Genomic DNA, 24871 nt, shown 5'->3' on the forward strand with positions numbered 1-24871 from the left:
AACTATTTTGCACAGCCACTTTCACAAATGAAAAGTGTGAGAGTTAAAATCCATTAGCATGCATTCACGTGCACTGCTGGCAAGAAACTGCATTTGCTAATTTGGCAGTACATCAGCCTTTGCAGCAGTGTCTCTCAAACTGTGTGTCAGGGCACAGTGGTGCGCCCCGAAGAAATTCTGGGTGTGCCACCGGAGATTCTATAACTTTTTATTTTATTTTTTTTAATTCCCTTCATTTTTTTTTCTAAATTCTTTATTCATTTTTTCATTTTACAAGTACACAATAGTAAATCATTTAAAACTTTTACACATCACTTGAATTTCTTTCTATTGTCATCTTAAATACATAAATTTATTCCCTCCCCATCCACCCTTCCCTCAAATATTTCAATCAAAACTATCATATAAATATTTTATTCTTAATTATTAACTAACCTTTAAATAGAACTTTATACCATCCCCCCTCCCCCTATATGTATATATATATATATATATATATATATATATATATATATATATATATATACTAGTCTTATAGCCCGTTACATTAACGGGTGCTAGAATATGTGTATGTGTGTCTCTCTTTATTTCTTTCTCTCTCTCTCTCCTTAGCCGCTTTCTTTCTTTCTTTTTCCTTGGCTGTCCATCAGCACCCCTTGCCTGCTCCCCCTGTCCATTCTCCCTTCCTTGTGTCCATCACCACCCCTTCACAGGTCTCCTTATGCAGCAGCAGCCCTTCTCCCTTTGTTTTACCTCCCCCCTGTCCAGCAGCACCTTCCTTCTCCCCCTGTCCAACATTAGGCCTCCGTTCTTTTTTCTTCACCCCCCCTGTCCATCAGCACCTCTTTCCTTCTCCCCCTGTTCAGCAGTAGGCGTCCCTTCCTTTTTCTCCACCCTCCTCCTTCTTATCCCTATGATACACTTACCTTGCTCTGCCCATGATCAGAGGCTCCCGACAGCCGCCCAGTTGCACCCATTGGAAAAGTTCCCTCTGCGGCATCCCGCACCCCTCCTGACGCGACTCCCGCTGTCCCGCACCTGCTCCTGTGTCTTTCTTCTTGTCTTTCTGTGTCCCTTCCTCCGTCTGTCTGTCCAAAGCAGCATTCCCTCCCCCCACACCAGTTCCCTGTGCACCTGCCCCTGTATCTTTCTTCTTGTCTTTCTGTCTTCCTTCCTCCCTCTGTCTGTCTGTGCAAAGCTGCATTCCCTCCCCCCACACCAGTTTCCTGTGCCTGCATTAGCGTTTCCTCTACCCTCTTTCCCTTCCCACAGTCGCGACTACAAACGTGGGCCCGAGTCCTTTGTCGCCCCCCCTCCCTTTCCGCGGGCCCGACTACACATGGCGATTTAAGCAGCGTGTCAGCACTCTTCACACGCTGCTTCGGGCCCTTCTACTGCCCTGATTTACTGCGGACGTGCCAGAGTAAATCAGGGCAGTAGAAGGGCCCGAAGCAGCATGTGAAGAGTGCTGACACGCTGCTTAAATCGCCAGTCGGGCCCGCGGTAAGGGAAGAGGGGGGGGGGGCGGCACATGAGTCGGGTCCCGGACAGCGGAAAGTTGCTGGGCTCCTCGGTGTGGCTGTGATCCCTCTCCTCCCAGACCCCCCCCCCCCCCCCGGAGGAACGGAGATCGATTTGCCGCCATTTTGAAGATCGTTCTGCCCTGCTCCTTGCCTTAGTATATTTTTAAATTGAAAGACACGGCGGCGATGGCTCCTCTCAAGATCCCCGACTGCATTGGACTTCCGACGCAGGTGGGGATCGTGAGAGGAGCCGCTGCCTGTTCTTTCAACTTAAAAATATAGTAAGGCAAGGAGCAGGGCAGAGCGAAGAACATTGATTCCCATAAGATCATCCACCTCGGGGGAGACAGCCGCCGCGTCCGACATCAGCCTCGGGGGAGGAGAGAGGACTTCAGGCAAGGAGCAGGGCAGATCAAAAAACAGCACGGGCCGACAGCCTCTGTGTCCGACATCCGTCTCGGGGGAGGAGAGAGAGTGTTTCGGGCACATGCCACTCCTATCTGAGATGCTGTACATTTCACGAAAAACGGACGCACGCTATGGAACTGCGCATGCGCGGCCTAGCGTTTTATTTTATATATATATATATATATATATATATATATATATATATATATATACTTTCAATGGAAAATGATGTCTAATCATTACAATAATTTGCCAATGGCCCCCAGATCTTTTAAAAATTATTATAATTCCCTTTCTGCAAAGCAATTATTCTTTCCATTTTGTAAATGTGGCACAATGAATTCCACCAAAATGTATAACTAAGATTATTGTAATTTTTCCAATTACTGGTGATATGTTGCATGGCGACTCCTGCCATTATTAATAGAAGTTTGTTGTTACTTGATGAAATTTGACTTTTTGTTCTCATTGACATACCGAACAGAATAGTATCATATGATACTACCGCCAGAGATTCTATAACTTTTTTTTTTTTTTTAAATTAAATTCCCTTCATACTTATATACCAGAATAGACGACATATACATTGCATTCAGTCTGTCAATGTTATGAGCATCTATGTCAGTGTATCGCGGCACACTAGTGTGCCTCCTGAGATTTCAGGTGTGCCGCGGCACACTGGGGAGGAAGAGAGACACTGGTGCTGGCTGACTGCCTACAGGACATGCCTCTCGCAGTGAGAGGCATGATCTGTAGGCAATCAGCCGCCACCGGCGTCTCTCCTCTTCAGCCCTCTTCCCTGCTAGCACCCCCCACTGGCGTCTTGGGACCTGTCTGAAGGGCCTTTGCACGGATGTCGATGTGATGATATCACGCATGCACATGATGTCATCACGGTGATACCCATGCACTTCCGGGTGCCTCAAGCTGCGGCCACTACCTTTAGTGTGCCGCAGCTCGAGAAAGTTTGCACGACACTGATCTATGTGCATAAGGATACAACCCCCCCCCCAGACAAGCATCTTTCTTTGATATGATGGGTCTTGAAAACTAAAGGCAAGTAATTTTAGTTTTATTTTTTTATGCAGTAGTTTTATCCTAACTTGAGCAACAAAGCAATCAAGGCTTTGTTACCGTTTGGATCTTCTTATCTTTGTGAACTTGGACTTTCAGCTCCGACAGAAATTATATAGAAAAAAAAGAGAACGACTGTAGATGGTGGATGATTAAATGCATGTTTGCTTGTCGACTATCCACCTGCATTTTGAGTTAATTTACACACAAAACAAGCACATCCATCACACTGATTAGCAATTCTATTCTATCTACTTTAGTTTCACCGTTGTTACAATTACCCATACATAGCTTGAGGACCAGCCAACACGGTTTCAGCAAAGGAAGATCTTGTTTGACGAACTTGCTGCACTTCTTCGAGGGAGTAAACAGGCAGATAGACAAGGGCAACCCGGTTGACATTGTATATCTAGATTTTCAGAAGGCGTTCGACAAGGTTCCGCATGAACGACTTCTTCGGAAAATTGCGAGCTATGGAATTGAGGGTGAAATACTCACATGGATTAAAAACTGGCTGGAGCATAGGAAACAGAGAGTGGGGGTAAATGGACAATACTCGGACTGGAAGAGCGTCACCAGTGGGGTGCTGCAGGGCTCAGTGCTTGGACCCGTGCTTTTCAACATCTTTATAAACGATCTGGACATAGGTACGACGAGCGAGGTGATTAAATTTGCGGACGATACGAGGTTATTCAGAGTAGTGAAGACACAGGGGGATTGCGAAGATCTGCAACGTGACATAATCAGGCTTGAGGAATGGGCATCGACATGGCAGATGAGGTTCAACATGGACAAGTGATGCATGTCGGTAACAAAAATCTCATGCACGAATACAGGATGTCCGGGGCGGTACTTGGAGAAACCTCCCAGGAAAGAAACTTGGGAGTTCTGATCGACAAGTCGATGAAGCCTTCCCCGCAATGTGTGGCGGTGATGAAAAGGGCAAACATAATGCTAGGAATGATAAAGAAGGGGATCACGAACAAATCTGAGGTTATCATGCCGCTGTGCCAGGCCATGGTGCGCCCTCACTTGGAGTACTGCGTACAGCACTGGTCACCGTAAATGAAGAAGGACATCGTACTACTCGAAGATGGTTAAGGAGTTGGAAGAGCTGCCGTACAGCAAAAGATTAGAGAAACTGGGCCTCTTCTCCCTCGAACAGAGAAGATTGAGAGGGGACATGATTGAAACATTCAAGGTACTAAAGGGGATAGACTTAGTAGATAAGGACAGGTTGTTCACCCTTTCCAAGGTTAAGAGAACGAGAGGGCACTCTCTAAAGTTAAAACAGGATAGATTCCATACAAAGGTAAGAAAGTTCTTCTTCACCCAGAGTGGTAGAAGACTGGAACACTCTTCCGGAGTCTGTCATAGAGGAAAACACCCTCCAGGGATTCAAGGCAAAGTTAGACAAGTTCCTGCTAAATAAGGGTGTACGCTGGTAGGGCTAGTCTCAGTTAGGGTGCTGGTCTTTGACCGGAGGGCTGCTGCGTGAGCGGACTGCTGGGTATGATGGACCACTGGTCTGACCTAGCAGCGGCATCTCTTATGTTCTTATGTTACTCTCAAATTGAATTTTTGTTGGTTTTGCTATGTTATACAGTAAAACCTGGGATTGCAAGTAACTTGGTTTGCAAGTGTTTTGCAAGACAAGCAAAACATTTTATTAAATTTTAACTTGATAAACAAGCAACGTCTTGCAATACAAGTACATTCAGTATCCACACATCACATCATCTCAACTGAGCCGATGGATTGTCTCTCTCTTTCTGACACTGCAGGAGTGTAGTGACTCTTTTAAACAAGCAAGGTCTTGCAATACAAGTACAGTCATACAGTATTTTGTATTAAAGTTTTTGAGTTGTGGAGTTTCCATTATGTCTTATGGGGAAATTCACTTTGATATACAAGTTTTTTGGATTACAAGCATGTTTTTGGAACGAATTATGCTCGCAAACCAAGGTTTTACTGTAATTTCAATTACAATGTGCTTCGAAAAACATTTGCTCCGTTTAGCGTGCCAGAGCTAAATAGAGTTTGAGAGACACTGCAAGGGTTCTCAACCCAGACCTTGGGACTCACCTAGCCAGTCAGGTTTTCAGGATATCCTCAATGAATAGGCATGAGATAAATTTGCATACAGTAGAGGCAATCCATTGTAAATCCATCTTGTGCCTATGAATTGTGGGTATCCTGAAAACCTGACTGGCTAGGTGAGTCCCAAGGACTGGGTTGAGAATCCCTGCTCTACAGTAAAAATGAATTTGTATGTTAAGTCTTCTGTGCACTGGTGTAGCGAGGGTGGGAGGTGCCTAGGGCAAGGGCATTCCACCTGCTCCTTCCCCCCTGCTCCTTCCCCTCCTGCTCCTTCCCCTGCCGCACGCACGCATGTCCCCTTTCCTTCCCTGTTTAGCTTCCCCGGTGTGAGCAGCATTTCCAACTTGCTGCCCACACTGGCGCTGGCTCTCCCTCCGATGTCACTTCTTAGTCACGGGACCCAGAAGTAATGTCAGAGGGGTGTGCTGAGGCTGGCGTGAGCAGCAGGTTGGAGCTGCTGCTGGCACCATTGACAAGTTAGAGGTATGGTGGGGGGAAATGAAGGTGTGCACAGCGGGAGAGGAGTGGGAAGGAGCGGGTGGGGGGGGAGGAGGAGCACCTGGGGCGGTCTGCCCCCCCAACTATGCCATTGCTTCTGTGCATAGAAAAATAGTTAGGCTAGGCATTACCATAAACACACACTGGGTTCAAAGTTATAAGCAATGCGTTAGAATGATGCGTTACGTTTCAGCAGACAGTTTTCTAATGCACACTATAAAAACACTTTTACTCTCATTGAAGTACAGTAAACCCCTGCGAATTTTCAGTTCGCGAACCGCGGACTCAGTAATTCGCGGTATTTTCTGACCGCCACTTCTTTGTACTGAAGCCATGGTTACACCAATCAGGAGCTGCTTTGACACACTATCTGGTGTGTCAAAGTAGCTCCTGATTGGTGTAGCCTGACTTTAGACACAGGAAGAGGCGGTTAGAGTATACCGCAAGTGATTTTCTGCACCCGCCGGCGCCCCCAGCTGCCCTCTCCTGCCTTTTGACAGGTGAAAAACCATACTTGCGGTTTTTCAAAATCTGCAAGGTTCCTGCCAGTCACGCTTGACTCGGAAACAATTGTGTGTTTGAGTCCGTACTTCGTTTGTTTAGCAACTTTTGGAATTTGATTAATTGATTTAGTAGCAGTGGCTGTTGAAAGTGCCACAATGGCCGCCCAGGATTTTCAGTGCATTGCATGGTTATCCCCTGTTGAATATTGACTTCAAAATATATAAACCAATGTTGCTCTTACAGTAATCCCCTCTTTTACTAAGCCGCGGTAGAGGTTTCCATGTGGCCCAGAGTGCTACATGCTTCGATGCTCATAGAATTCCTAAGAGCATCGGAGCAGTGTCAGAGGATTTAGTGCTTAGTAAAAGATGGCCTAAATGCAACCACCATTAGGACATCAGGCTGCCAGGTGGTATAAATTAATATCTGAGTTCTTGAATAAAAACCCTAAAAATAGAGCATTGAGATAAAGCAGTATATTTCTGCGTCTCGATGGCTACGAATTTGGACTTGGAGGATGAAATGTACAGCTTCAGCATCTATGAGACAAACATGTTTTTTTTCTGTTACATAGATCTTTTTGGACCCCTGTTAAGTTGCACAAGTTAGATAATTCTAAATTTAATAGATGCTGGCACTGTCATCTAGACATTGGGACACTATCATCTGTTGTTCTATTGCCCTTTGATATTTAACCTTTGGAGGTCAATATGGGGTAGAATTAATAACATTTTGGAATCATCAATTCCACTAACGTACGAGGTGGTCATTTGTGGAACATTACTACATGTTAAGCCCCCTATGGATCAATATAAAGGCCGTCTTTTCCTTATAATGACTGGGATAGCCATCCAGATGATAACCTGAAACTGGAAGAACTATGGGCAGGATTCACTTAACCTCCAAACCGTGCACGATCCGTTTCCATGCCGGATGACTGATTCAATAAAGGCCTGCATGCAAATGGGGACGATCGTTAGCATGCCCCCTACCCACGGCCAGAGCGATCCCCGCTCCTTCGTACACCGTAACAGTAGTGACAGGAGAAGCAGCCTCCTGTCACTGCTGACAGGGCTGAGCCCAGCCCAGATCTCTCTTGCCTTCTCCCGGACTCTCCTGCTCTCTGCCGCCATTCCCCACAGTGCAAGCCTGTGGTTTTAAAGCAGGCCTGCACTATGGGGAACGGCGGCAGAGAGTAGGAGAATCCGGCGAGCAGGGAAGAGAGATCAGGCATCGGCCCGACACACCAGCCCTGCACGGCCCTCCCTGTATGGCCCACCCACCCCCAGCACAAAAAAGTTGGGAGCAGGAGGGGTGCTTGGTCCCTCCTGCTCCTAGTCCTCCCTTCCTCGGGCCCACCCTTGGTTGGCCCAGGCAGTCGGGCCCGGCCTACCCACCCAGGTACCTTTGCAATAATTGGGAGTAGGAGGGGTGTCCGGTTCCTCCTGCTCCTTCTGCCACGGATCACCATCATCTTCGGGAGCAGGAGGGGTGCCCGGACCCTCTTGCTCCTTCCGCTGCAAAAGAAAATCCATCTTTGGGAGCAGGAGGGGTGCCCGGACCCTCCTGCTCCTACAACGATCTTCGGGAGCAGGAGTAAAATCTTCCTGCTCCTGCTCCCTGGGCTTGTCGCCGTCCAATAGCGGCCTTAGGCCCCGCTCTGGCGCATCATCTGATGCACGGGGAGAGGCCTAAAGCCCTGACTGGCTGAGGCGCCTCAGGCTCCTCCCTTTGGAAGGACCTGGGGCACTTCAGCCAATCAGGGACTTCCTTAGGGAGGAGTCTAAGGAAGTCCCTGATTGGCCATTGCGGCCAAAGGAGCAGGAGGGACCGGGCACCCCTCCTGCTTCCGAAGATGATGGTGATATGCGGCGGAAGGAGCAGGAGAGACCGGGCACCCCTCCTGCTCCCAACTATTGCAAAGGTACTGTGGTGGGTGGGCCGGGCCCGAGGGTGAGAGGACTAGGAGCAGGAGGGATCGAGCACCCCTCCTGCTCCCAACTTTTTCATGCTGGGGGTGAGCCGTGCAGGTCATGGGGGGGGGGGGGGCGAGGGCTGTGCAGGTTGGGGGGGGGCGGCTATGCTTGGTGGGCGCATTTTAGTGAAGGGGTACATATTTTTTGACAGGCCTGCCTGTCTTTTTTATTCTTTTTTTTTTTTAATGGGGCAGATATTTTGCGTGTGTAACTCAGTTAACGACAGGTCTGCAGCAGTCGGGTTTGGCAATAGTAAAACCCAATCCAAAATAGCCAAGCAATTGTGCTATTCTGCATGGGGTTTTACTAATTTGCATGGGAGGATCGCTACAGGCTTTAGTGAATCGGGCCGGATGGAAATCTGGTTGTTAAGGGCTCGCAAACCGATTGGTACATGATCGGTTTGCTTACTGAATCTAGCCCTATGATCGTTTAAATTTTCCTTTCTGGTGGGCAAATCTTTGCTCAAGTTATAGATTTGAAAGAATGAACGCTGATAGTTTGGGGCATGGTAATTTATTTAAATTGGTATGGGGCCCATTGACATCTTATGTTACCTCACTATAATAGGTTTTTGATTGTGAGTCAGTTTTTGTTTATTTTGGTACACATCCAGGGAAGGGTGGGGGGTTATTTCTGTCATAATTTGATTTTTAAATATTTACACTTGGAATGAGTGGGAGGATGGAAGGATATGGCTAATAGGGTAAGGTTATTGGGGAAATCTATGTTTCTGTGTTTTATTAAATTATCATTAGGTGGGTGGGTAGGGGTAGAAATTGGTTGGTTATGTATATTTGAAAGTTAAATGTGCTTATATTGACTATTATATATGATATGGTTCATAGACAAAATCGCGCAAGACAACGGCGCGCCGACAACTGAGCGCAGACAACTGAGCGCAAGGTTGATGGCGTGCCGAAGAAAAGCACTATTTTAAAGGGTTCCGACGGGGGGTGTTGGTGGGGAACCCCCCTATTTTACCTAACAGACATCGCGCTGGCATTGTGGGGGGTTTGGGGGGTTGTAATCCCCCTCATTATACTTGAAACCGAAGTTTTTGCCTGTTTTTTAGGGAAAAAGTTCAGCTTTAAGTATAATGAGGGGGGTTACAACCCACAAACCCCCACAACGCCAGCGCAACACCCCTCCGTCGGAGCCCTTTAAAATAGTGCTTTTCTTCGGCGCGCCATCAACCTTGCGCTCAGTTGTCTGCACGCCGTTGTCTCGCGCGATTTAGTCCCGTCGCCATATGATATATTTATGTATTGCACTATTGAAGATTGTAAAATCAATAAAGATTAAAAAAAAAAAAGAGGGCCTAAATGAAGATAATTTTACGAAGTATTTTTCCTGCTTATATGCTAATATATATTATATATTTATTTAGTTAATGTATTTATATACCACTTACAGTCTAAGTCAATGTATCGCAAACTGTGTGCTGTTTGAGATTCCAGGTGCGCCATGAGATGCCGGGAAGGAGGCGAGGCGCCAGCTGACTGCCTACAGCTGACGTCAGCACCATTCCTCTCTGTGCCTCTTCCCTTCCAGTACCTCCTGCTGGTGGCTCAGGGCCCCATTTGGGGGGGGGGCTTTCACTCATGTGCAGACATCAATGGGATGTAGCTCTATCCACTGCACCAAAAACTCCCCTCTTAATAAAATTACCATACACACAAAAAAGGTATGAATTCTGATGCTATGGCTTTACATTAGGCTCACGAGCAGGAATTCATGTTCATAGATTCAACCTAAGAACAAACACAGAACCTCAAAACGCCACTAAACAAAAGGAGGAACATCAAAACCGACAAGGTGGAGCTGATAAACTTGCAAGTCCCAGGTTTATTGACAATAAATAAAAATGAAAAATAATAAACACAGTAGTAAAAATCACTAGTCCAATAAATGTGGCAAATGTTACAATTATAACTGGCACTGATTCGAGAATGGCAACAAATAGTCCCAGATAGATGCCAATGTAACTGGTGATAGCCGAAGATGGTAACTCCAAGGGCTAATTTTACGAAGGTGCGTTAGGGCCTTAACGTGCGGAATAGCGCGCACTAAAATGCCACACGCACTAGCTGATACCTCTTCCTCTTGAGCAGGCGGTAGTTTTTCAGCTAGTGTGTGCTTAGCACGCGCTAAATACGCTAGCGCACCTTTGTAAAAGGAGCCCCAAATGCAGTAAATAAACAGGCATATGGTTTGGCTGTATGATGGACTTCAGTTACCCCCTCCCACCTTTTACAAAACCGTGACAGCTGTTTTTAATGCAGGCCGGCATGCTGAATGCTCTGCGCTGCTCCCAACACTCATAGAGTTCCTATGAGTGTTGGGAGCAGCGTGCCGGTCTGCACTAAAAATCGCAATCGTGTTTTTGTAAAAGGGGGGGGGGGGGGTTAATGAATTGAAGCAGTCATTTATGTGTCATCTTTATAAAGTGAGCTAAAAATAGCCATCTATATGGCCTTCACACAAAAGTGACTTGTTATAAATTTACCCTTAATGTGTCCTTGGGATTTGTATTGTTGCATCAGCTCTGGGCCTGCTGGTCTATTGGCCTCCCAAGCTGGTTCATCTCCCTATCCTGTTCTTCTGTGGGCTGACCCAGTGCCCGGAGGAGGTAAGGCCAACAGTTCCCAACTCTGACTCTTGTGAATCTCCAGCTGGGCCAGTGTACAGGCTAACCGGCACTCTCTTAAATTAGCTTGGTTCATAGATCAATCCTATGCGATATACTGCATGAATATTTGTTGTGGATATCCTGGAAACCAAACCGTTTGGTAGCTCCCAAGGGCAAGATGCAGTGAGGACTGAAAGTATCCGGCTTTGCTGGCAGAGTTTATAGCAGCGCTGTTAGTGCCTGCTGACATTTCCAGAAGGTATTTATTAAGAGGGAGTTCATTGTTTGTGGCTTTTTTCCCAATATTTCAGGTTTTTAAGTACTGTTTATATCACATGTAATATGATTTTAAACATTTTCAAGGACAGCCTAATCACTGTTACCCATAATAAAGGGCCTATCATCCTACACAGTTTTGTGTGTTTTTTTTTGGTGGCTAACCAAGCAGTCTGCTGCTGACTTTTGCTTGTATACCTGCAAGCAAATAAGGTACAATTTAAGTACAGTAAACAAAGAATAAATCTCTTTATTACAGCTGTGTTTAAATTACCTTATGCAAATGAATTTTTAACATACTGGGTCTACTTTAAAAAGAGTTTTTTCTATTAACATTTTGATGCTGTTTTCAACTCTTAACTCCCACTCACTGTCAGACACCTTTACCCATAGTTATCATTCCTTCTACCAGAAATTCCCCAACTCTGAATCTGTCCAAATTAGATTGTATTAAATTAAATGTACAGCGCTGCGTACACTTTTCAGTGCTATAGAAATGATAAATTGTAGTAGTAGTAATTTGGAGCGGCATAATAACCCCCCCCCCCCCCATCAAAGTCCGTTTTGGGCCTATGTCGCTAGCATCTTACAGGGCACTGCTGTGAACTTTACAAAAAGGGTGCCACATAAACATCTCACCCCAACTCCCTTATAGGTCATGTGAGCCCTCCAAAACCCATTATACCCACTTGTCTAGCACCCCAATAGCTCTCATAGCTGCAGGTACCACTTATATGGCAGTACAGTAGGGTTGGTTTTTTTTGGGGGGTGCACATTTTCCAGCATGAATGCAAGTGATCACTAGGGAGTGTATGTGGGTCTTTACTTTGTCCCTACAGTGGTTATCTGGTCACTTTTAATACCTTCCTGGCACTTAGACCTGTTTTTAAATTGCCTAAGACACAACATATAAATTCTGTCTCTAGGAAGTCTCGTTCAGCTTTCGATTATCGCTGTAGGACGACTAACCACTCCTTCAAAAACGTCCCTTTTCACTCTAGCAGGGAAAAGGCCTAAGCTGCTTTTAGATATGTCTAAAACCCGTTTCGATTATCGGTGCTTGGATGACCTGTCTTTTTGATAATCCAAATGCTGATTTGGATGGGTTTTTAGACGCTTTTCCGTTTCGATTATGAACCTCATAGCCTCTATGAGCTCTTTTCAAGTGATTTTTACCACCTCATGCAAACGATCACTGTGCTTCCCCTTCTCTATCACTAATGGTGGTTGCAGCAGCAAAGAAAGATGTAGAGCACAGTGTCTGGCTCTGCCACCTTCATTGGTTTCCTTATCAAAGAGGAAGCATGAGAGTATATGTGTACTTATACTTTGAAAACTAGTGCAGTGTGCATGGAAAACAAGTAGGGAAAGCATGTGGACCATGGTTCATGGAATTCTTTCCAATCCTTCTATATATCCATATGGAGGTATCTACAGTATGTCTGTTTTGCTGTGGGTTGCTTCAGCCACAGCAACATGTTATGAATAAAAATTGGAGAGGGAGCCTTGCAAAAGGCATCAGGCCTTTAAGCTTGCTCCTTGGTTTGCTTGAGGCTTTTTGGGGCAGATGGCACACAGGTGTTTGAACTTGCACCCTTGGATGTTACATGTTGATTTATTATACTTACAGCAAACTTTGCGCAGCCAGGAGGCAGGCCTCCCTGACTTGGCTCCAGACCCAGCTTTCTGAAGGGCAGGACAGACAAGTGCATTGGTGCTTCGGCTGAAATCATTCCTCAGCCACAGCCCACCTTCATCCATGTCCTATGCCAAGTTCAGGTTGGATTCCACCTTGTCCTTGAAGTGTTTCTCATAGCATAACCGCTCTGTGAATGGCGCTTCAACCTAATAATTAAGCGGTTTCATTAGATCGAAGCATCATTCACAGAGCAGTTATGCTCATTTGCACACTCTGACAATTGGTTTGAATTTTCAGTTATAAGACTCCTGAAGCAGGCCTTGTGGCCAAAACAAGTACGTGTTGAGTCTTGAATGCGAATAAAAGATATTGAGCACCACAAGTCGCCCTCTCTGGTTTCTCTTGTTCTACTGTGACGGGGTAGATTCTCCTGGCTGTGTGTTTGCATCACAGCAGCCAGCATGGCCCTCTTGTAAAGTTTCACAAAACTGTGCTTTTCTCTGCAGGGGGCAGCATGAACTACTGAAGTACTGACCAAAAGACTGCTAAGTCAACTGCATAGGTGGCACAACCTTGGAAAATGGAGTTGAGGGCAACCTCAAAACTTGACCCTTCAACAGGATAGATGTACTGCTGTCGAGATCTGTTTCCCCTTAAGTGAGGCAGAGCATCCTAGCTCCTATCATAATAATAATAATAATAATAATAACTTTATTCTTTTATACCGCCATAACCAAAAGTTCTAGGCGGTTTACACTAAAAATATAGGCGGTTTACACTAAAAAGAGCTGGACAATCAGCGAAATACAATAATAGAGTAAAAGATACAAATATTTGTAAAATAGAATTTCAATAATAAAACTCTCATTAAGTAATAAACTTATCGAACAAAGTGGTCTTAATTAATTTCCGAAAACAGCAATAGGATAACATAGCTTGCTGAATACATTTACTTAACCAAGATTGTTACCTACCAGCTTGAAATGCTAGGGTCCTATCTAAGAAGGTCTTATATCTAGACCCATTAATTTTTAGATAAGCAAATAAGTAGAAGTTTCTAGTTTCTCTTGATGGTCTATGCAACACAAAATGAGGAAAAAGGTAAGCTGGAGACAATCCCGGTATCAGCTTAAAGCAGATACAGAAAAATTTGAATAATACTCTTGCCTCCAAAGGCAGCCAATGAAGTAAACGATAATATGGACTAATATGGTCATTCTTTTTTAGACCAAAAATCAATTGAACAGCTGTATTCTGAATCATCCTTAATTTCATTATAATTTTTTGAGGTGCTCCTAAATAGATGATGTTACAGTAGTCTAAAATAGATCAAACGAATGCCTGCACCAATAGTCTGAACAATAAAGGATCAAAATATTTTTTAATGGTTCTTAATTTCCACAATGTAAAAAAGCATTATCCCAGGACAAGCAGGCAGCATATTCTTGACTGATGGGTGACGGCACCGACGGAGCCCCGGTACGGACAATTTTAGAGTGATTGCATTCTAAGAACTTAGAAAGTTCTAGTTAGGCCGCACTGCGCGTGCGCGAGTGCCTTCCCGCCCGATGAAGGCGCGCGGTCCCCAGTTTCTTAGTTTCCGCGGAGCTAAGAAGACGCGTGTTTCCAACGGCTGTTGGAAAATTTTTTCTCATTTTTCTCGCCTTCCCGCTCGCGCGTTATTTCTTGTCGTGAAGTGTTCCCGTTCTTGTTTTCTTTCTTTTCTTAAAAAAAAAAAAAGTCAATTTTTTTCGACTCTTTTCCGGTCGGCCCCGGCGGTGCCTGTTGGCACCATCGAAGCCTCGGGCTTCAATTTTGCTACGGCCGTATTTCCCTTCACCGGGTTTCAAGAAGTGTCAGCGGTGTGCACGTCCTATTTCCCTTTCCGACCCGCACAAGTGGTGCCTTCAGTGTCTGGGCCCAGACCATAGGGCTGAAACGTGCACCCGCTGCAGTTCTCTCCAAAAGAGAACTCTAAAGAATCGCCAAATCCAACAGCGGATTCTTTTCGGTGCCGCCATGGAAGTTCCTCCGACATCGACACCGACAACTTCCTCTAAATCGGCACCGGTGACTTCGACGCCGCAAGATCCATCCTTGGTGTCGCACCCTGTAGGTAAGCCGGCTAAGAAGCCATCCCCTACTGTCCTTGGCCCGCCAGTCGAACAAGCAGTGAGTCAAGTCCTGCAGACTGCGCGCCGGCCCCGCAAACGCTCCGCTCCCATTGAAGTCACTGCCTCTTCATCGGCATCGACTTCACCTGAGCGTCGAGCTGCACCGCAGGTACCGAGCAAGAAAAAAGCGGTACCGGTGCCATTGGGTCCTTCTTTGGATGAGAGAATAGCATCCATCCTTCAGGCCCAGCTTAAGGAGCAATTACAACACTTGCTTCCGGCTCTACTAACTCCACACCTTCCAGTGTCGGTACCTACTGAGCCTTCGGTGCCGATTGTCGAACAGCCTATTCTGTCGGCATCGACATTATCGGCACCGCAAAAATCTGTCTCTATGCCTGTTCTCTCAGCGGAACCGAAGTCTCTTCGACGCACCGCTTACTCGACTTCTGAGCCGGTACCGTTCTCTGACACCCGTACCGCTGTACAATCACCCGGTATGGTGTCCATGCGATCAGGTAAATCGGTGTGCAAGAATAAGCATACCGAACCTTCTACTCCCCTTTCTCAGGGTCGTCTTTCATCGGTACGGGACCCTGATTTGTGGGATGATTCTGACCCTCTCGGTACCGAGGCAGATTATTCCTCGGATGAGGATGATCCATCGGTGCAGGATCCTGCTAGTAAGCCAGAGCACTCATCCTTCACCAAGTTTCTTAAGGAGATGTCAGACACCCTTTCCATCCCTCTAGAGTCTGACTCTAAAAAATCCAAGGCATTTCTTGATGCTTTGGATTTTGACCAGCCTCCTAAAGAATTTTTAAAGTTGCCCCTCCATGACATCTTGAGGGAAACTTTTTACAAAAATTTAGAAACTCCTCTAACCATTCCAGGAGCCCCTAGGAAGCTGGAATCGCTTTATAAAGTAATTCCTATTCCAGGGTTTGACAAACCCCAGCTGCCCCATGAATCTTTGCTGGTGGAGTCAACCCTCAAAAAATCGGCAGGCTCTAGTGTGTATGCCTCTGTCCCTCCTGGTAGAGAGGGCAAGGCCATGGATAAATTTGGCAAAAGGCTTTACCAAAATGCAATGTTGGCCAACCGTTCAGGTAATTATGCCTTTCACTTCTCTTTTTACCTGAAACATCTAATTCAACAAGTGGCCTCTTTTCAAAAGTATCTTCCTGACCGTAAACTTCCTGCATTTCAACAATGCACTTCCAGTCTCTTGCAACTCAGGAAGTTTATGGTCCGTTCCATCTATGATACTTTTGAACTCACATCCTGAGCCACGGCTATGTCTGTGGCGATGAGACGATTAGCATGGCTTCGAGTATCAGACCTTGATGTGAATCACCAGGACCGCCTTGCCAATGCCCCCTGCCTGGGTGACGAGCTGTTTGGAGAGTCTATGGATACCACCACTCAAAAACTCTCTGCCCATGAGACGAGGTGGGATACCTTGTTGAAAAATAAGAAGAAGCCTCCTCCTCCTCGTCCTTTTAGACAGCAACCTTCATATCAGAGGCGGTTTTCTGCTCGGCCGGTTCAGCCTCATCCTCCTCAACCTCGGAGGCAACGGCAACAGCATCAACAGGCTCGTCAGCAACAGCAGCCTGCCATCAAGCCTGTCACTCAGACGAAGCCAACACAGCCCTTTTGACTCCCTTCTCCAGGGCATTGCCAGTCTTTCTCCCTCCTGTCCTCTTCCACAGCCCATAGGAGGTCGACTAAACATTTTTTACTCTCGATGGGAAGTAATCACCACCGACCAGTGGGTGCTCTCGATCATAGCCCACGGCTACTCCCTCAATTTTCAGACTCCTCCGCCGTTAGGCCTGCCAAAAGAGTTTGCTTCCAACAAGTCTCAGTCCCTCCTTCTCGCTCAAGAGGTTCAATCCCTCCTTCTTCTCAATGCCATCGAAGAAGTTCCTCAAGATCAGCAAGGTCAGGGATTTTACTCCAGGTACTTTCTAGTTCCCAAAAAGACCGGAGACCTCAGACCCATCTTAGATCTCAGAGATCTCAACAAATGTTTGGTCAAAGAGAGGTTCAAAATGCTCTCTCTTGCCACCCTCTACCCTCTTCTTACTCAGGGCGACTGGCTATGCTCCCTCGATCTCAAAGAGGCTTACACACATATTCCTATTCATCTGACGTCCAGGCAATATCTCCGCTTTCTCATCAATCAACATCATTATCAGTACAAGGTGCTACCCTTCGGTCTGGCCTCCTCTCCCAGGGTGTTCACCAAGTGTCTGATTGTGGTAGCAGCCTATCTCCGCTCTCACAATTTTCAAGTCTTCCCTTATCTGGACGACTGGCTAATCAAGGCTCATTCACCTCAGGCGGTTCTGCTTGCCACCAATCAGACCATTCACTTTTTTCGACTGTTGGGATTCGAAATCAATCTACCCAAGTCGCATCTCATTCCAACCCAACGACTTCAATTCATAGGAGCCATTCTGGACACTGTTCTGATGAGGGCGTTTCTTCCATCCAACTGCCTTCAGACCATCCTTCATCTCTGTCGGCAGGTGTTTCAACAGATTACAATCTCTGCGAATCACATGATGGTGCTCTTGGGGCACATGGCTTCCACAGTACATGTCACCCCCTTCGCACGTCTCCACCTACGTACTCCTCAATGGACCCTAGCGACTCAGTGGTCACAAGCGACGGATCCTTGCTCACAACACATATCTGTGACCTCGTCTCTTTGACAGTCGCTTCGTTGGTGGTTGACATCTTCAAATCTATCCAGAGGTCTGCTATTCCATCTACCTCCTCATCAACTAGTCATCACCACAGATTCCTCCCTTATGCTTGGGGAGCTCACTTGAACGAGTTCCAAACTCAGGGGTTTTGGACTGCTCAGGAAAAGAAACACCACATCAATTTCCTGGAACTCCGAGCAATGTTTTATGCCCTCAAGGCTTTTCAACATCTTCTCTTTCCTCAAGTACTTCTTATTTGCACAGACAATCAAGTTGCAATGTACTACATCAACAAACAGGGAGGGACGGGCTCTTGCCTGTTGTGTCAGGAAGCACAATGGATTTGGTCTTGGGCGACAGCTCGTCATTTATACCTGAAGGCTGTCTACATTCAAGGGGAGCAGAATTTCTTGGCAGACAATCTCAGCAGAATTCTCCAACCTCACGAATGGACTCTCGACCCCTTGACTCTCCAGTCCATCTTCGCTCAATGGGGCACTCCTCAGGTGGACCTCTTTGCAGCTCCTCACAATCATCAGCTGCCCATGTTTTGCTCCAGACTCTCCTCTCCTCACCGTCTGGCTCCCGATGCATTTCTTCTGGATTGGACTAATCTCTTCCTATATGCATTTCCTCCTCTACCGCTCATGCTGCGGACATTATTCAAGCTCAGGAGGGAACACGCCACCATGATTCTCATTGCTCCATGGTGGCCCAGGCAACATTGGTTCTCCCTTCTACTTCAACTCAGTTCCAGGGAACCTATAATTCTTCCACTGTTTCCTTCTCTGCTTTCTCAGCATCAGCAGACCCTACTGCATCCCAACCTAGTCTCTGCACCTGACAGCTTGGTATCTCTCGGGCTGACTTCGGCTCACTCACTCCTTTCTCAGCCTGTCCGCTCTATCATTGATGCTTCCAGGAAACCGGCCACGCTCCAGTGTTATCAACAGAAGTGGTCTCGGTTTTCTTCCTGGTGCCTCTTACATCACCATAATCCCATGTCTTTAGCAGTGGGACTGGTGTTGGACTATCTTCTTTCCTTGTCCAACTCTGGTCTCAAATCTACTTCTATCAGAGTTCACCTTAGTGCTATCGCTGCTTTTCATGAGCCAATTCATGGAAAACCCCTCTCGGCTCATCCTTTAGTTTCTAGGTTCATGAGGTGACTTTTTAATGTGAAACCACCTCTCAAGCCCCCTCCTGTGGTCTGGGATCTCAATGTGGTTCTGTCTACTTTAATGAAACCTCCTTTCGAACCTTTGGCCACAGCGCAGTTCAAATTTCTTACTTGGAAAGTGGTCTTCCTTATAGCTCTCACTTCTGCCAGGAGGGTCAGTGAGCTGCATGCACTAGTGGCCGATCCACCTTTCACTGTTTTTCACCATGATAAGGTGGTCCTCCGTACACATCCAAAGTTTCTCCCTAAGGTTGTGTCTGACTTTCATCTTAATCAGTCCATTGTCCTACCTGTATTTTTTCCAAAGCCTCATTCTCATCCAGGTGAACAGGCTTTGCATACATTGGACTGTAAACGTGCTTTGGCTTACTATCTTGAACGCACCAAACCTCACAGATCATCTCCTCAACTGTTTTTGTCCTTTGATCCTAACAAGTTGGGTCATCCTGTATCTAAACACACCCTATCCAATTGGCTTGCTGCTTGCGTTTCATTCTGTTATGCTCAGTCGGGCCTGACACTGGAAGGTTCTGTCACGGGCCACAAGGTTAGAGCTATGGCACCGTCTGTAACTTTCCTCCGTTCCACTTCCATTGAGGAAATCTGCAAGGCTGCTACTTGGTCCTCAGTTCATACTTTCACATCTCACTATTGTCTGGATGCATTCTCCATACGGGATGGACTCTTCGGCCAATCTGTTTTACAAAATTTGTTTTCCTAATGGCCAACCTTCCCTCCATCCCTCTTTTTGTTAGCTTGGAGGTCACCCATCAGTCAAGAATATGCTGCCTGCTTGTCCTGGGATAAAGCACAGTTACTTACCGTAACAGGTGTTATCCAGGGACAGCAGGCAGATATTCTTGCGTCCCTCTCACCTCCCCGGGTTGGCTTCTTAGCTGGCTTATCCTAACTGGGGACCGTGCGCCTTCGTCGGGCGGGAAGGCGCATGCGCGGTGCGGCCTAACTAGAACTTTCTAAGTTCTTAGAGTGCAATCACTCTAAAATTGTCCGTACTGGGGCTCCGTCAGTGCCGTCACCCATCAGTCAAGAATATCTGCCTGCTGTCCCTGGATAACACCTGTTACGGTAAGTAACTGTGCTTTTTTGTACCACTAAGTTCATGTGTTAAATGTCGGTCTAGTGTGATTCCCAGAATTCTGAACTGTTTGTGGTACCGCGGTATACAAAAATAAAGTTATTATTATTATTAATAATCGGGTAGTCATGACCATTAAGATGAAGCAATGAGTTTATTTTGTCATTGGGACTAGCCAAGAAAAGTTTGGTCTTTTCCATATTGAGTTTCAGTTTAAAATTAATTGTCCACTGTTCTTTCTGAGTCATAATAGAAGATATCTGGTTTAAAATTTCAGTGGTAAAATTATTTAGAGGGATTAAAATAGAAATGTCATCTGTGTATATATAAAATTTTACATTTAAACTCTGTAATAAATGTCTTAAAGGGGAAATGTAGATGTTGAATAAGGTAGGCGATAGCGGAGAACCGTGGGGCACACCAGATCGGTTGCTCCATGAATGAGAATAGTTATCGTCACAAATCACTCGATAAGATCTTTTCTTCACAAAACCTTGAAACCAGTTCCAGACCCTTCCTGAAAGTCCTATTGTGTATAAACAACTCAACAATACTTCATGATCTACTAGATCAAAGGCACTACTAAAATCTAGCTGAAGAATTAAGGCACTAGTGTCTTTGCTAAATAGACCATGAAGATACTCAAACATTGAAGACGGTCTCTGTACTATATCCTGTTCTAGATCCCGAGTAATGGTCATTAAGGATATTAAATTTATCCAAATAACTTACTAATTCTAAATTAACTAAATCATCCAGTAATTTGGTAAACAAAGTAATGCTTGCTATGGGTCTACAATAGGATTTTGTGGCAACTGATACCTTCTGATCTTTAAGAACAGGGGTAACCAAAATTTGACCCAATTCATCAGGAAACAGTCCCTTAATCAAAGAAAAAATAGCCCATTTAAATAAATCCACTTTAAAAGTAGATAAAGCATTTTTTAAAATTACATTTGGGGGACAATCATCCAGCAAACAGTTCGATTTGACATATTTATTCAACAACTTTAAAAATTGGTGCCAGTCTAGGGCTTGGAAATGATCCCAGGACATATCAGCCTTTGAGCCATCTTCCAAGTAACTAACGGCCTCTTTTACAAAGCCGAGCTAGCGGCAGCGCTGTGCTAACGGCCCCGAAGCCCATAGAGATTTAAAGGGCTTCGGGGCTGTTGCTGCGTGGCTTTGTAAAATAGGCCGTAAGTTGTGAAGCATCATAGTTGCAAGTAGAAGATTGTAATGTTGCTCTCAAATCTAAAATTTTATTACTGAAGAACTCTGCAAGAGTATCAGGAGACGGCGAGCATTCATTATCCGCTTTTAAAACCAGTGTAGTATCGGTTAAGTTATTAACCAGTTTAAATAATTATCTACTATTTATCTTGGCTGACCCTATTTTCTGTGCATAATGTTTTGAACATTTTTCTTTAATCAAGAGTTTATAGTTCTTTAATTTAAGTCTCCAATTTACCTTGTCCTCCTCCCTATTTGATTTCAACAAAATCCTTTCCAGTGGTGTCCAAGGTGGCTTCTGGGGAGGAGTAGCCTGAAAATCGTTAGTACAGTGAACTGAGATCCTACAGAACTGAGTTAAGTTCCTACTACAGCTTCTTGTGACCCCATTGACCAAGTACAATTTTAGATTGTGAGCCCATTTGGGACAGAAAAAAAAATTACCAGCATATAATGTGTACAGTGCTGCGTAAGCACTACATAAAAATGATTATTATCAATAGTAGTTTTTGATAGAGATGGAATTATGGTTGTTTTTGCCAGAGTAACAATAAGATGAATGGGGCAAAGATTTACAGTGGAACCTTGGTTTACGAGCATAATTCGTTCAAGAAGTATGCTCGTAAACCAAATTGCTCGTATATCAAAGTGAGTTTCCCCATAGGAAGTAAGGGAAACTCGCTTTGATCCGTTCCGCCTCCCCCCCCCCCAAGGCTACCGGTGCTGCTCCATTCCCCCCCTCCCTTGAGGCCACCAATGCTGCTCCATACCCCCCTCCCGCGATTCGGCATCCCCTGCTCACGTCGCCCTCCCTCCCCCGCGATTCTACATCCCCCCGAGCACCGAAACGAAATCCTTTACCCCGATTGGGCACTGGCACCAGCACCAACACATAGGACATGCCGGTGCCCGAAGGACAGAGGCACTGGGGGCACTAGGGACACAGGACAGGCACTGGGGGCACTAGGGACATGGGAAGGAGGCACTGGGGGCACTAAGGACACAGAACAGAGACACTGGGGACACTAAGGACACAGGACAGAGGCATTGGGGGACACTATGGGCATGGGAAGGAGGCACTGGGGGCACTAAGGACATAGGAAGGAAGGAGGGAGGGAATAGAAAGGGACAATTGTTGGGACTGAGTGCAGAAAGAAAGAAATGAAAGAAAGGATACACAGTCAGAAGGAAACACAACCAAAGACTCATGAAATCACCAGACAGCAAAGGTAGGAAAAATGATTTTATTTTTAATTTAGTGATCAAAACGTGTCAGTTTTGAGAATTTATATCTGCTGTCTATATTTTGCACTATATTTGTCTATTTTTCTATAGTTACTGAGGTGACATTGCATATTTTAAAGTGATCTGCCTTGACATCTTTGAAACCCCTCAAATATAAATGATAATTAACATTTTCTCTGCGTATAGTGTGCTTTGTAGTTTTTTTTTTTAATTTTAAGGTTACCATTATGAATTAATATGAAGATATTATGTGTACATGAAAAATGAATGGAAGAAATTGGGGGTGGGATTGGGGACAGGGCTAGGGCAGGGTTGGGGGCGGGACTGACAATTAATAGATGTCCCCTTTTGATGAAAAAAATAAATGGTCACCTTACACATCCCACTACTAAGGCTAAAATAACTAGTTATGCTTTGCTAATGAAATGAATCTCCAGAACAAGCACCCGGAGATTAAGCTTTTTTTTTTTTTTTTTTTTACATGAAATTTTCAAAGAAATGCAATCAAACAGAACACACTGGAAAGTTGTTTTGCTCAAACTTTGGTGTCCAAACATCCTTAATTATTAACCTTTCATGTTTCCCTCAGAGTTCACGGCTTTAAACAGGACAAACAAAAGCACCGGGGTTTATTTTTTTTCTTCTTCTTCTTCACTGGGGGAACCCGTATCCTGCAGTGCTTTTCAAACCACCGAGCTCCAGATTCGGGCCCTAAAGCGAGCTGTGTCTGTCCGCGTGACCCCCGTCGCGCGCTGAAGGGCCCCGGGCTGAAAACCACCCGCTCGCGGTCACGGACTGATTGCGCGGGAGGCCGTCCCAGGGCCTCAGCGTCCCCCCTCCCCCCGCCATGGCCTCCGCTCCCCGCCGCACCTTCCTCGGCTTCGACTTCAGCACGCAGCAGGTACAGCGCCGGGGCGTCGGTGCCCTTCGACTCTAGGGCTCTGCCAACAACCACTATGCGGGTTTTTTTTTTTTTGTTTTTTAAGTCCCTTTCTTTCTCGGTGGCCCGTTTTGCTTAGAGAAGCTCAGCCTTTGCTTTTCCTGTACAGTACTTCTAACTGCCCCTGCTGTGCTCTCTTCCTGTTTGGTGCAATTTGAGATTCTCCCTCCTCTCCTCCCGATTTTCAGATTAGGATGGGGGGTGGGGGGAGAGGGAGTATGTTTGCATGCTATAATGATGAGAGACAAAAAAGGAAATGGTGGGATTGGGATATTGAACAGATAAGAAGCACTCTATGTACTTTAAATGATTCTTGTATCCTTTAAAATACTTAATAAAAATTATTGAACTTAAAAAAAAAAAAAAAAAAAGAAGCACTCTAACTTGCACGTCTGTGTGGAGAGCACCAGAGGTTGCACAGCTTTAAATGCACAAAGTATTATCCCTCCATTGTAAAAGAGGGCAGATAAAGAGACTAGCATGATCTTTCTAGTCTGCCCATCAACGCTTGGACCAATAACTGTGTTAGCTCCATTGCAGGACTTGATGTGTTGAAAATAAGGAGCAAAAATCTTTCTCTGAGGTCTCTTTTTCTCATATTTTATTTTTGCATGTTAATGAGCAGTTTGGCAGCGTGTATGCAGTGGACTTTTTGATCATGGTTGTGAACTACTATATTGTTAGAGTTATACCTGCCACTGTGCAATTTAGGAATAAATGTGCTCCCTGCAGGTTGCACACCTTTGTATCATTTGGAACAGGAGGTTGTTACTGGCCAGACTATACAGTAGATGTCCTGCAAACAACGGGATGGTTGGACGGCAATTTCAGCATTTGGAACCTAGGACAATATTGTAAAGCTTGGTATTTACCAAGCTTTACAGCCTACGGCCCAGAAATATCAAAGAAGAGACAAGTTAATATAATCATGTATTTTTAATGAGTATAACTTATGGGCAGACTGGATGGATGGTTCAGGTCTTTATCTGCCGTCATTTACTATGTTACTATGATTTGCTTTGATCCCACATCTTGTTGAATTCCTAGACCAAACCACTTCCAATAGGAGAACATCAAAGTACAAGTTTATCACACTAGTCTTCTACAGCTTCACTATGAAAATGGTTTGTTCCCTCTTTTTTTTAAGTGGTGTTAGTATTTGTTAGGGAGTCATCTAGGCCAATGTTCTTCAACTTCCGGTCCTTGGACTGGTGCCAGTCCGCAGAAATTTCCTACCGGTCCACAGGGCCGGCACGTTCATTGGGCCTGAGACAGTGTTCTTCAGCCGCCGGTCCGCAGTGCGATCGTTGCGGCGTACTCTTCGGGCTGGCTCCCTCTTCCCCACTGCTGCAGTGCACAAAGCCATGGGCAGTAGCTCCTACATGCGCCCTGCGCCTGAACCGGGAGCCTTCTCTCTGACGTTGCAATGTCAGAGGGAAGGTTTCTGGATGAGGCGTGGGACGTGCGAGGAGCCGCTACCCGCGGCTTTGTGCAATGTGTCAGTGAGGAAGAGGGAGCTGGTCCGAAGATAATGTCGGGGGGCGGCATAAAACGGCCAGGCGGGAGCAGGCCCAAAAATAAGGCACAGCATGGAGGGAGGGAGACAACAAAGATAGGGGGAATTATTTTATTTTTAAATTTAGTGATTGAATTGTGTCAGTTTTGAGAATTTACATCTGCTGTCTGTATTTTGCACTGTTCAGGAAGAAATGCATG

At 45.5% G+C, this 24871-nt stretch overlaps 1 protein-coding gene across 5 annotated transcripts in view; it reads left to right on the forward strand.

Annotated features, from left to right (window-relative positions):
- XYLB (xylulokinase) overlaps positions 1-24871 on the forward strand; it is a 162742-nt gene that overhangs the window by 872 nt on the left and 136999 nt on the right. Inside the window, exon 1 of one of the 5 annotated variants that reach the window (XM_033931697.1) lies at positions 22713-23116. The exons of 1 other annotated variant lie outside the window; for it this stretch is intronic. In XM_033931697.1, the coding sequence (XP_033787588.1) occupies positions 23063-23116 (54 nt within the window). In that variant the 5' untranslated portion in view covers positions 22713-23062. Of the gene's footprint in view, positions 1-22712; positions 23117-23315; positions 23739-24871 lie in introns of those variants that run through there. 3 more of the 5 variants (XM_033931696.1, XM_033931699.1, XM_033931700.1) reach the window with 3 other exon arrangements.

This window comes from Geotrypetes seraphini, chromosome 2 (genome assembly GCF_902459505.1).
Source record: "Geotrypetes seraphini chromosome 2, aGeoSer1.1, whole genome shotgun sequence".
Classification (NCBI taxonomy): domain Eukaryota; kingdom Metazoa; phylum Chordata; class Amphibia; order Gymnophiona; family Dermophiidae; genus Geotrypetes; species Geotrypetes seraphini.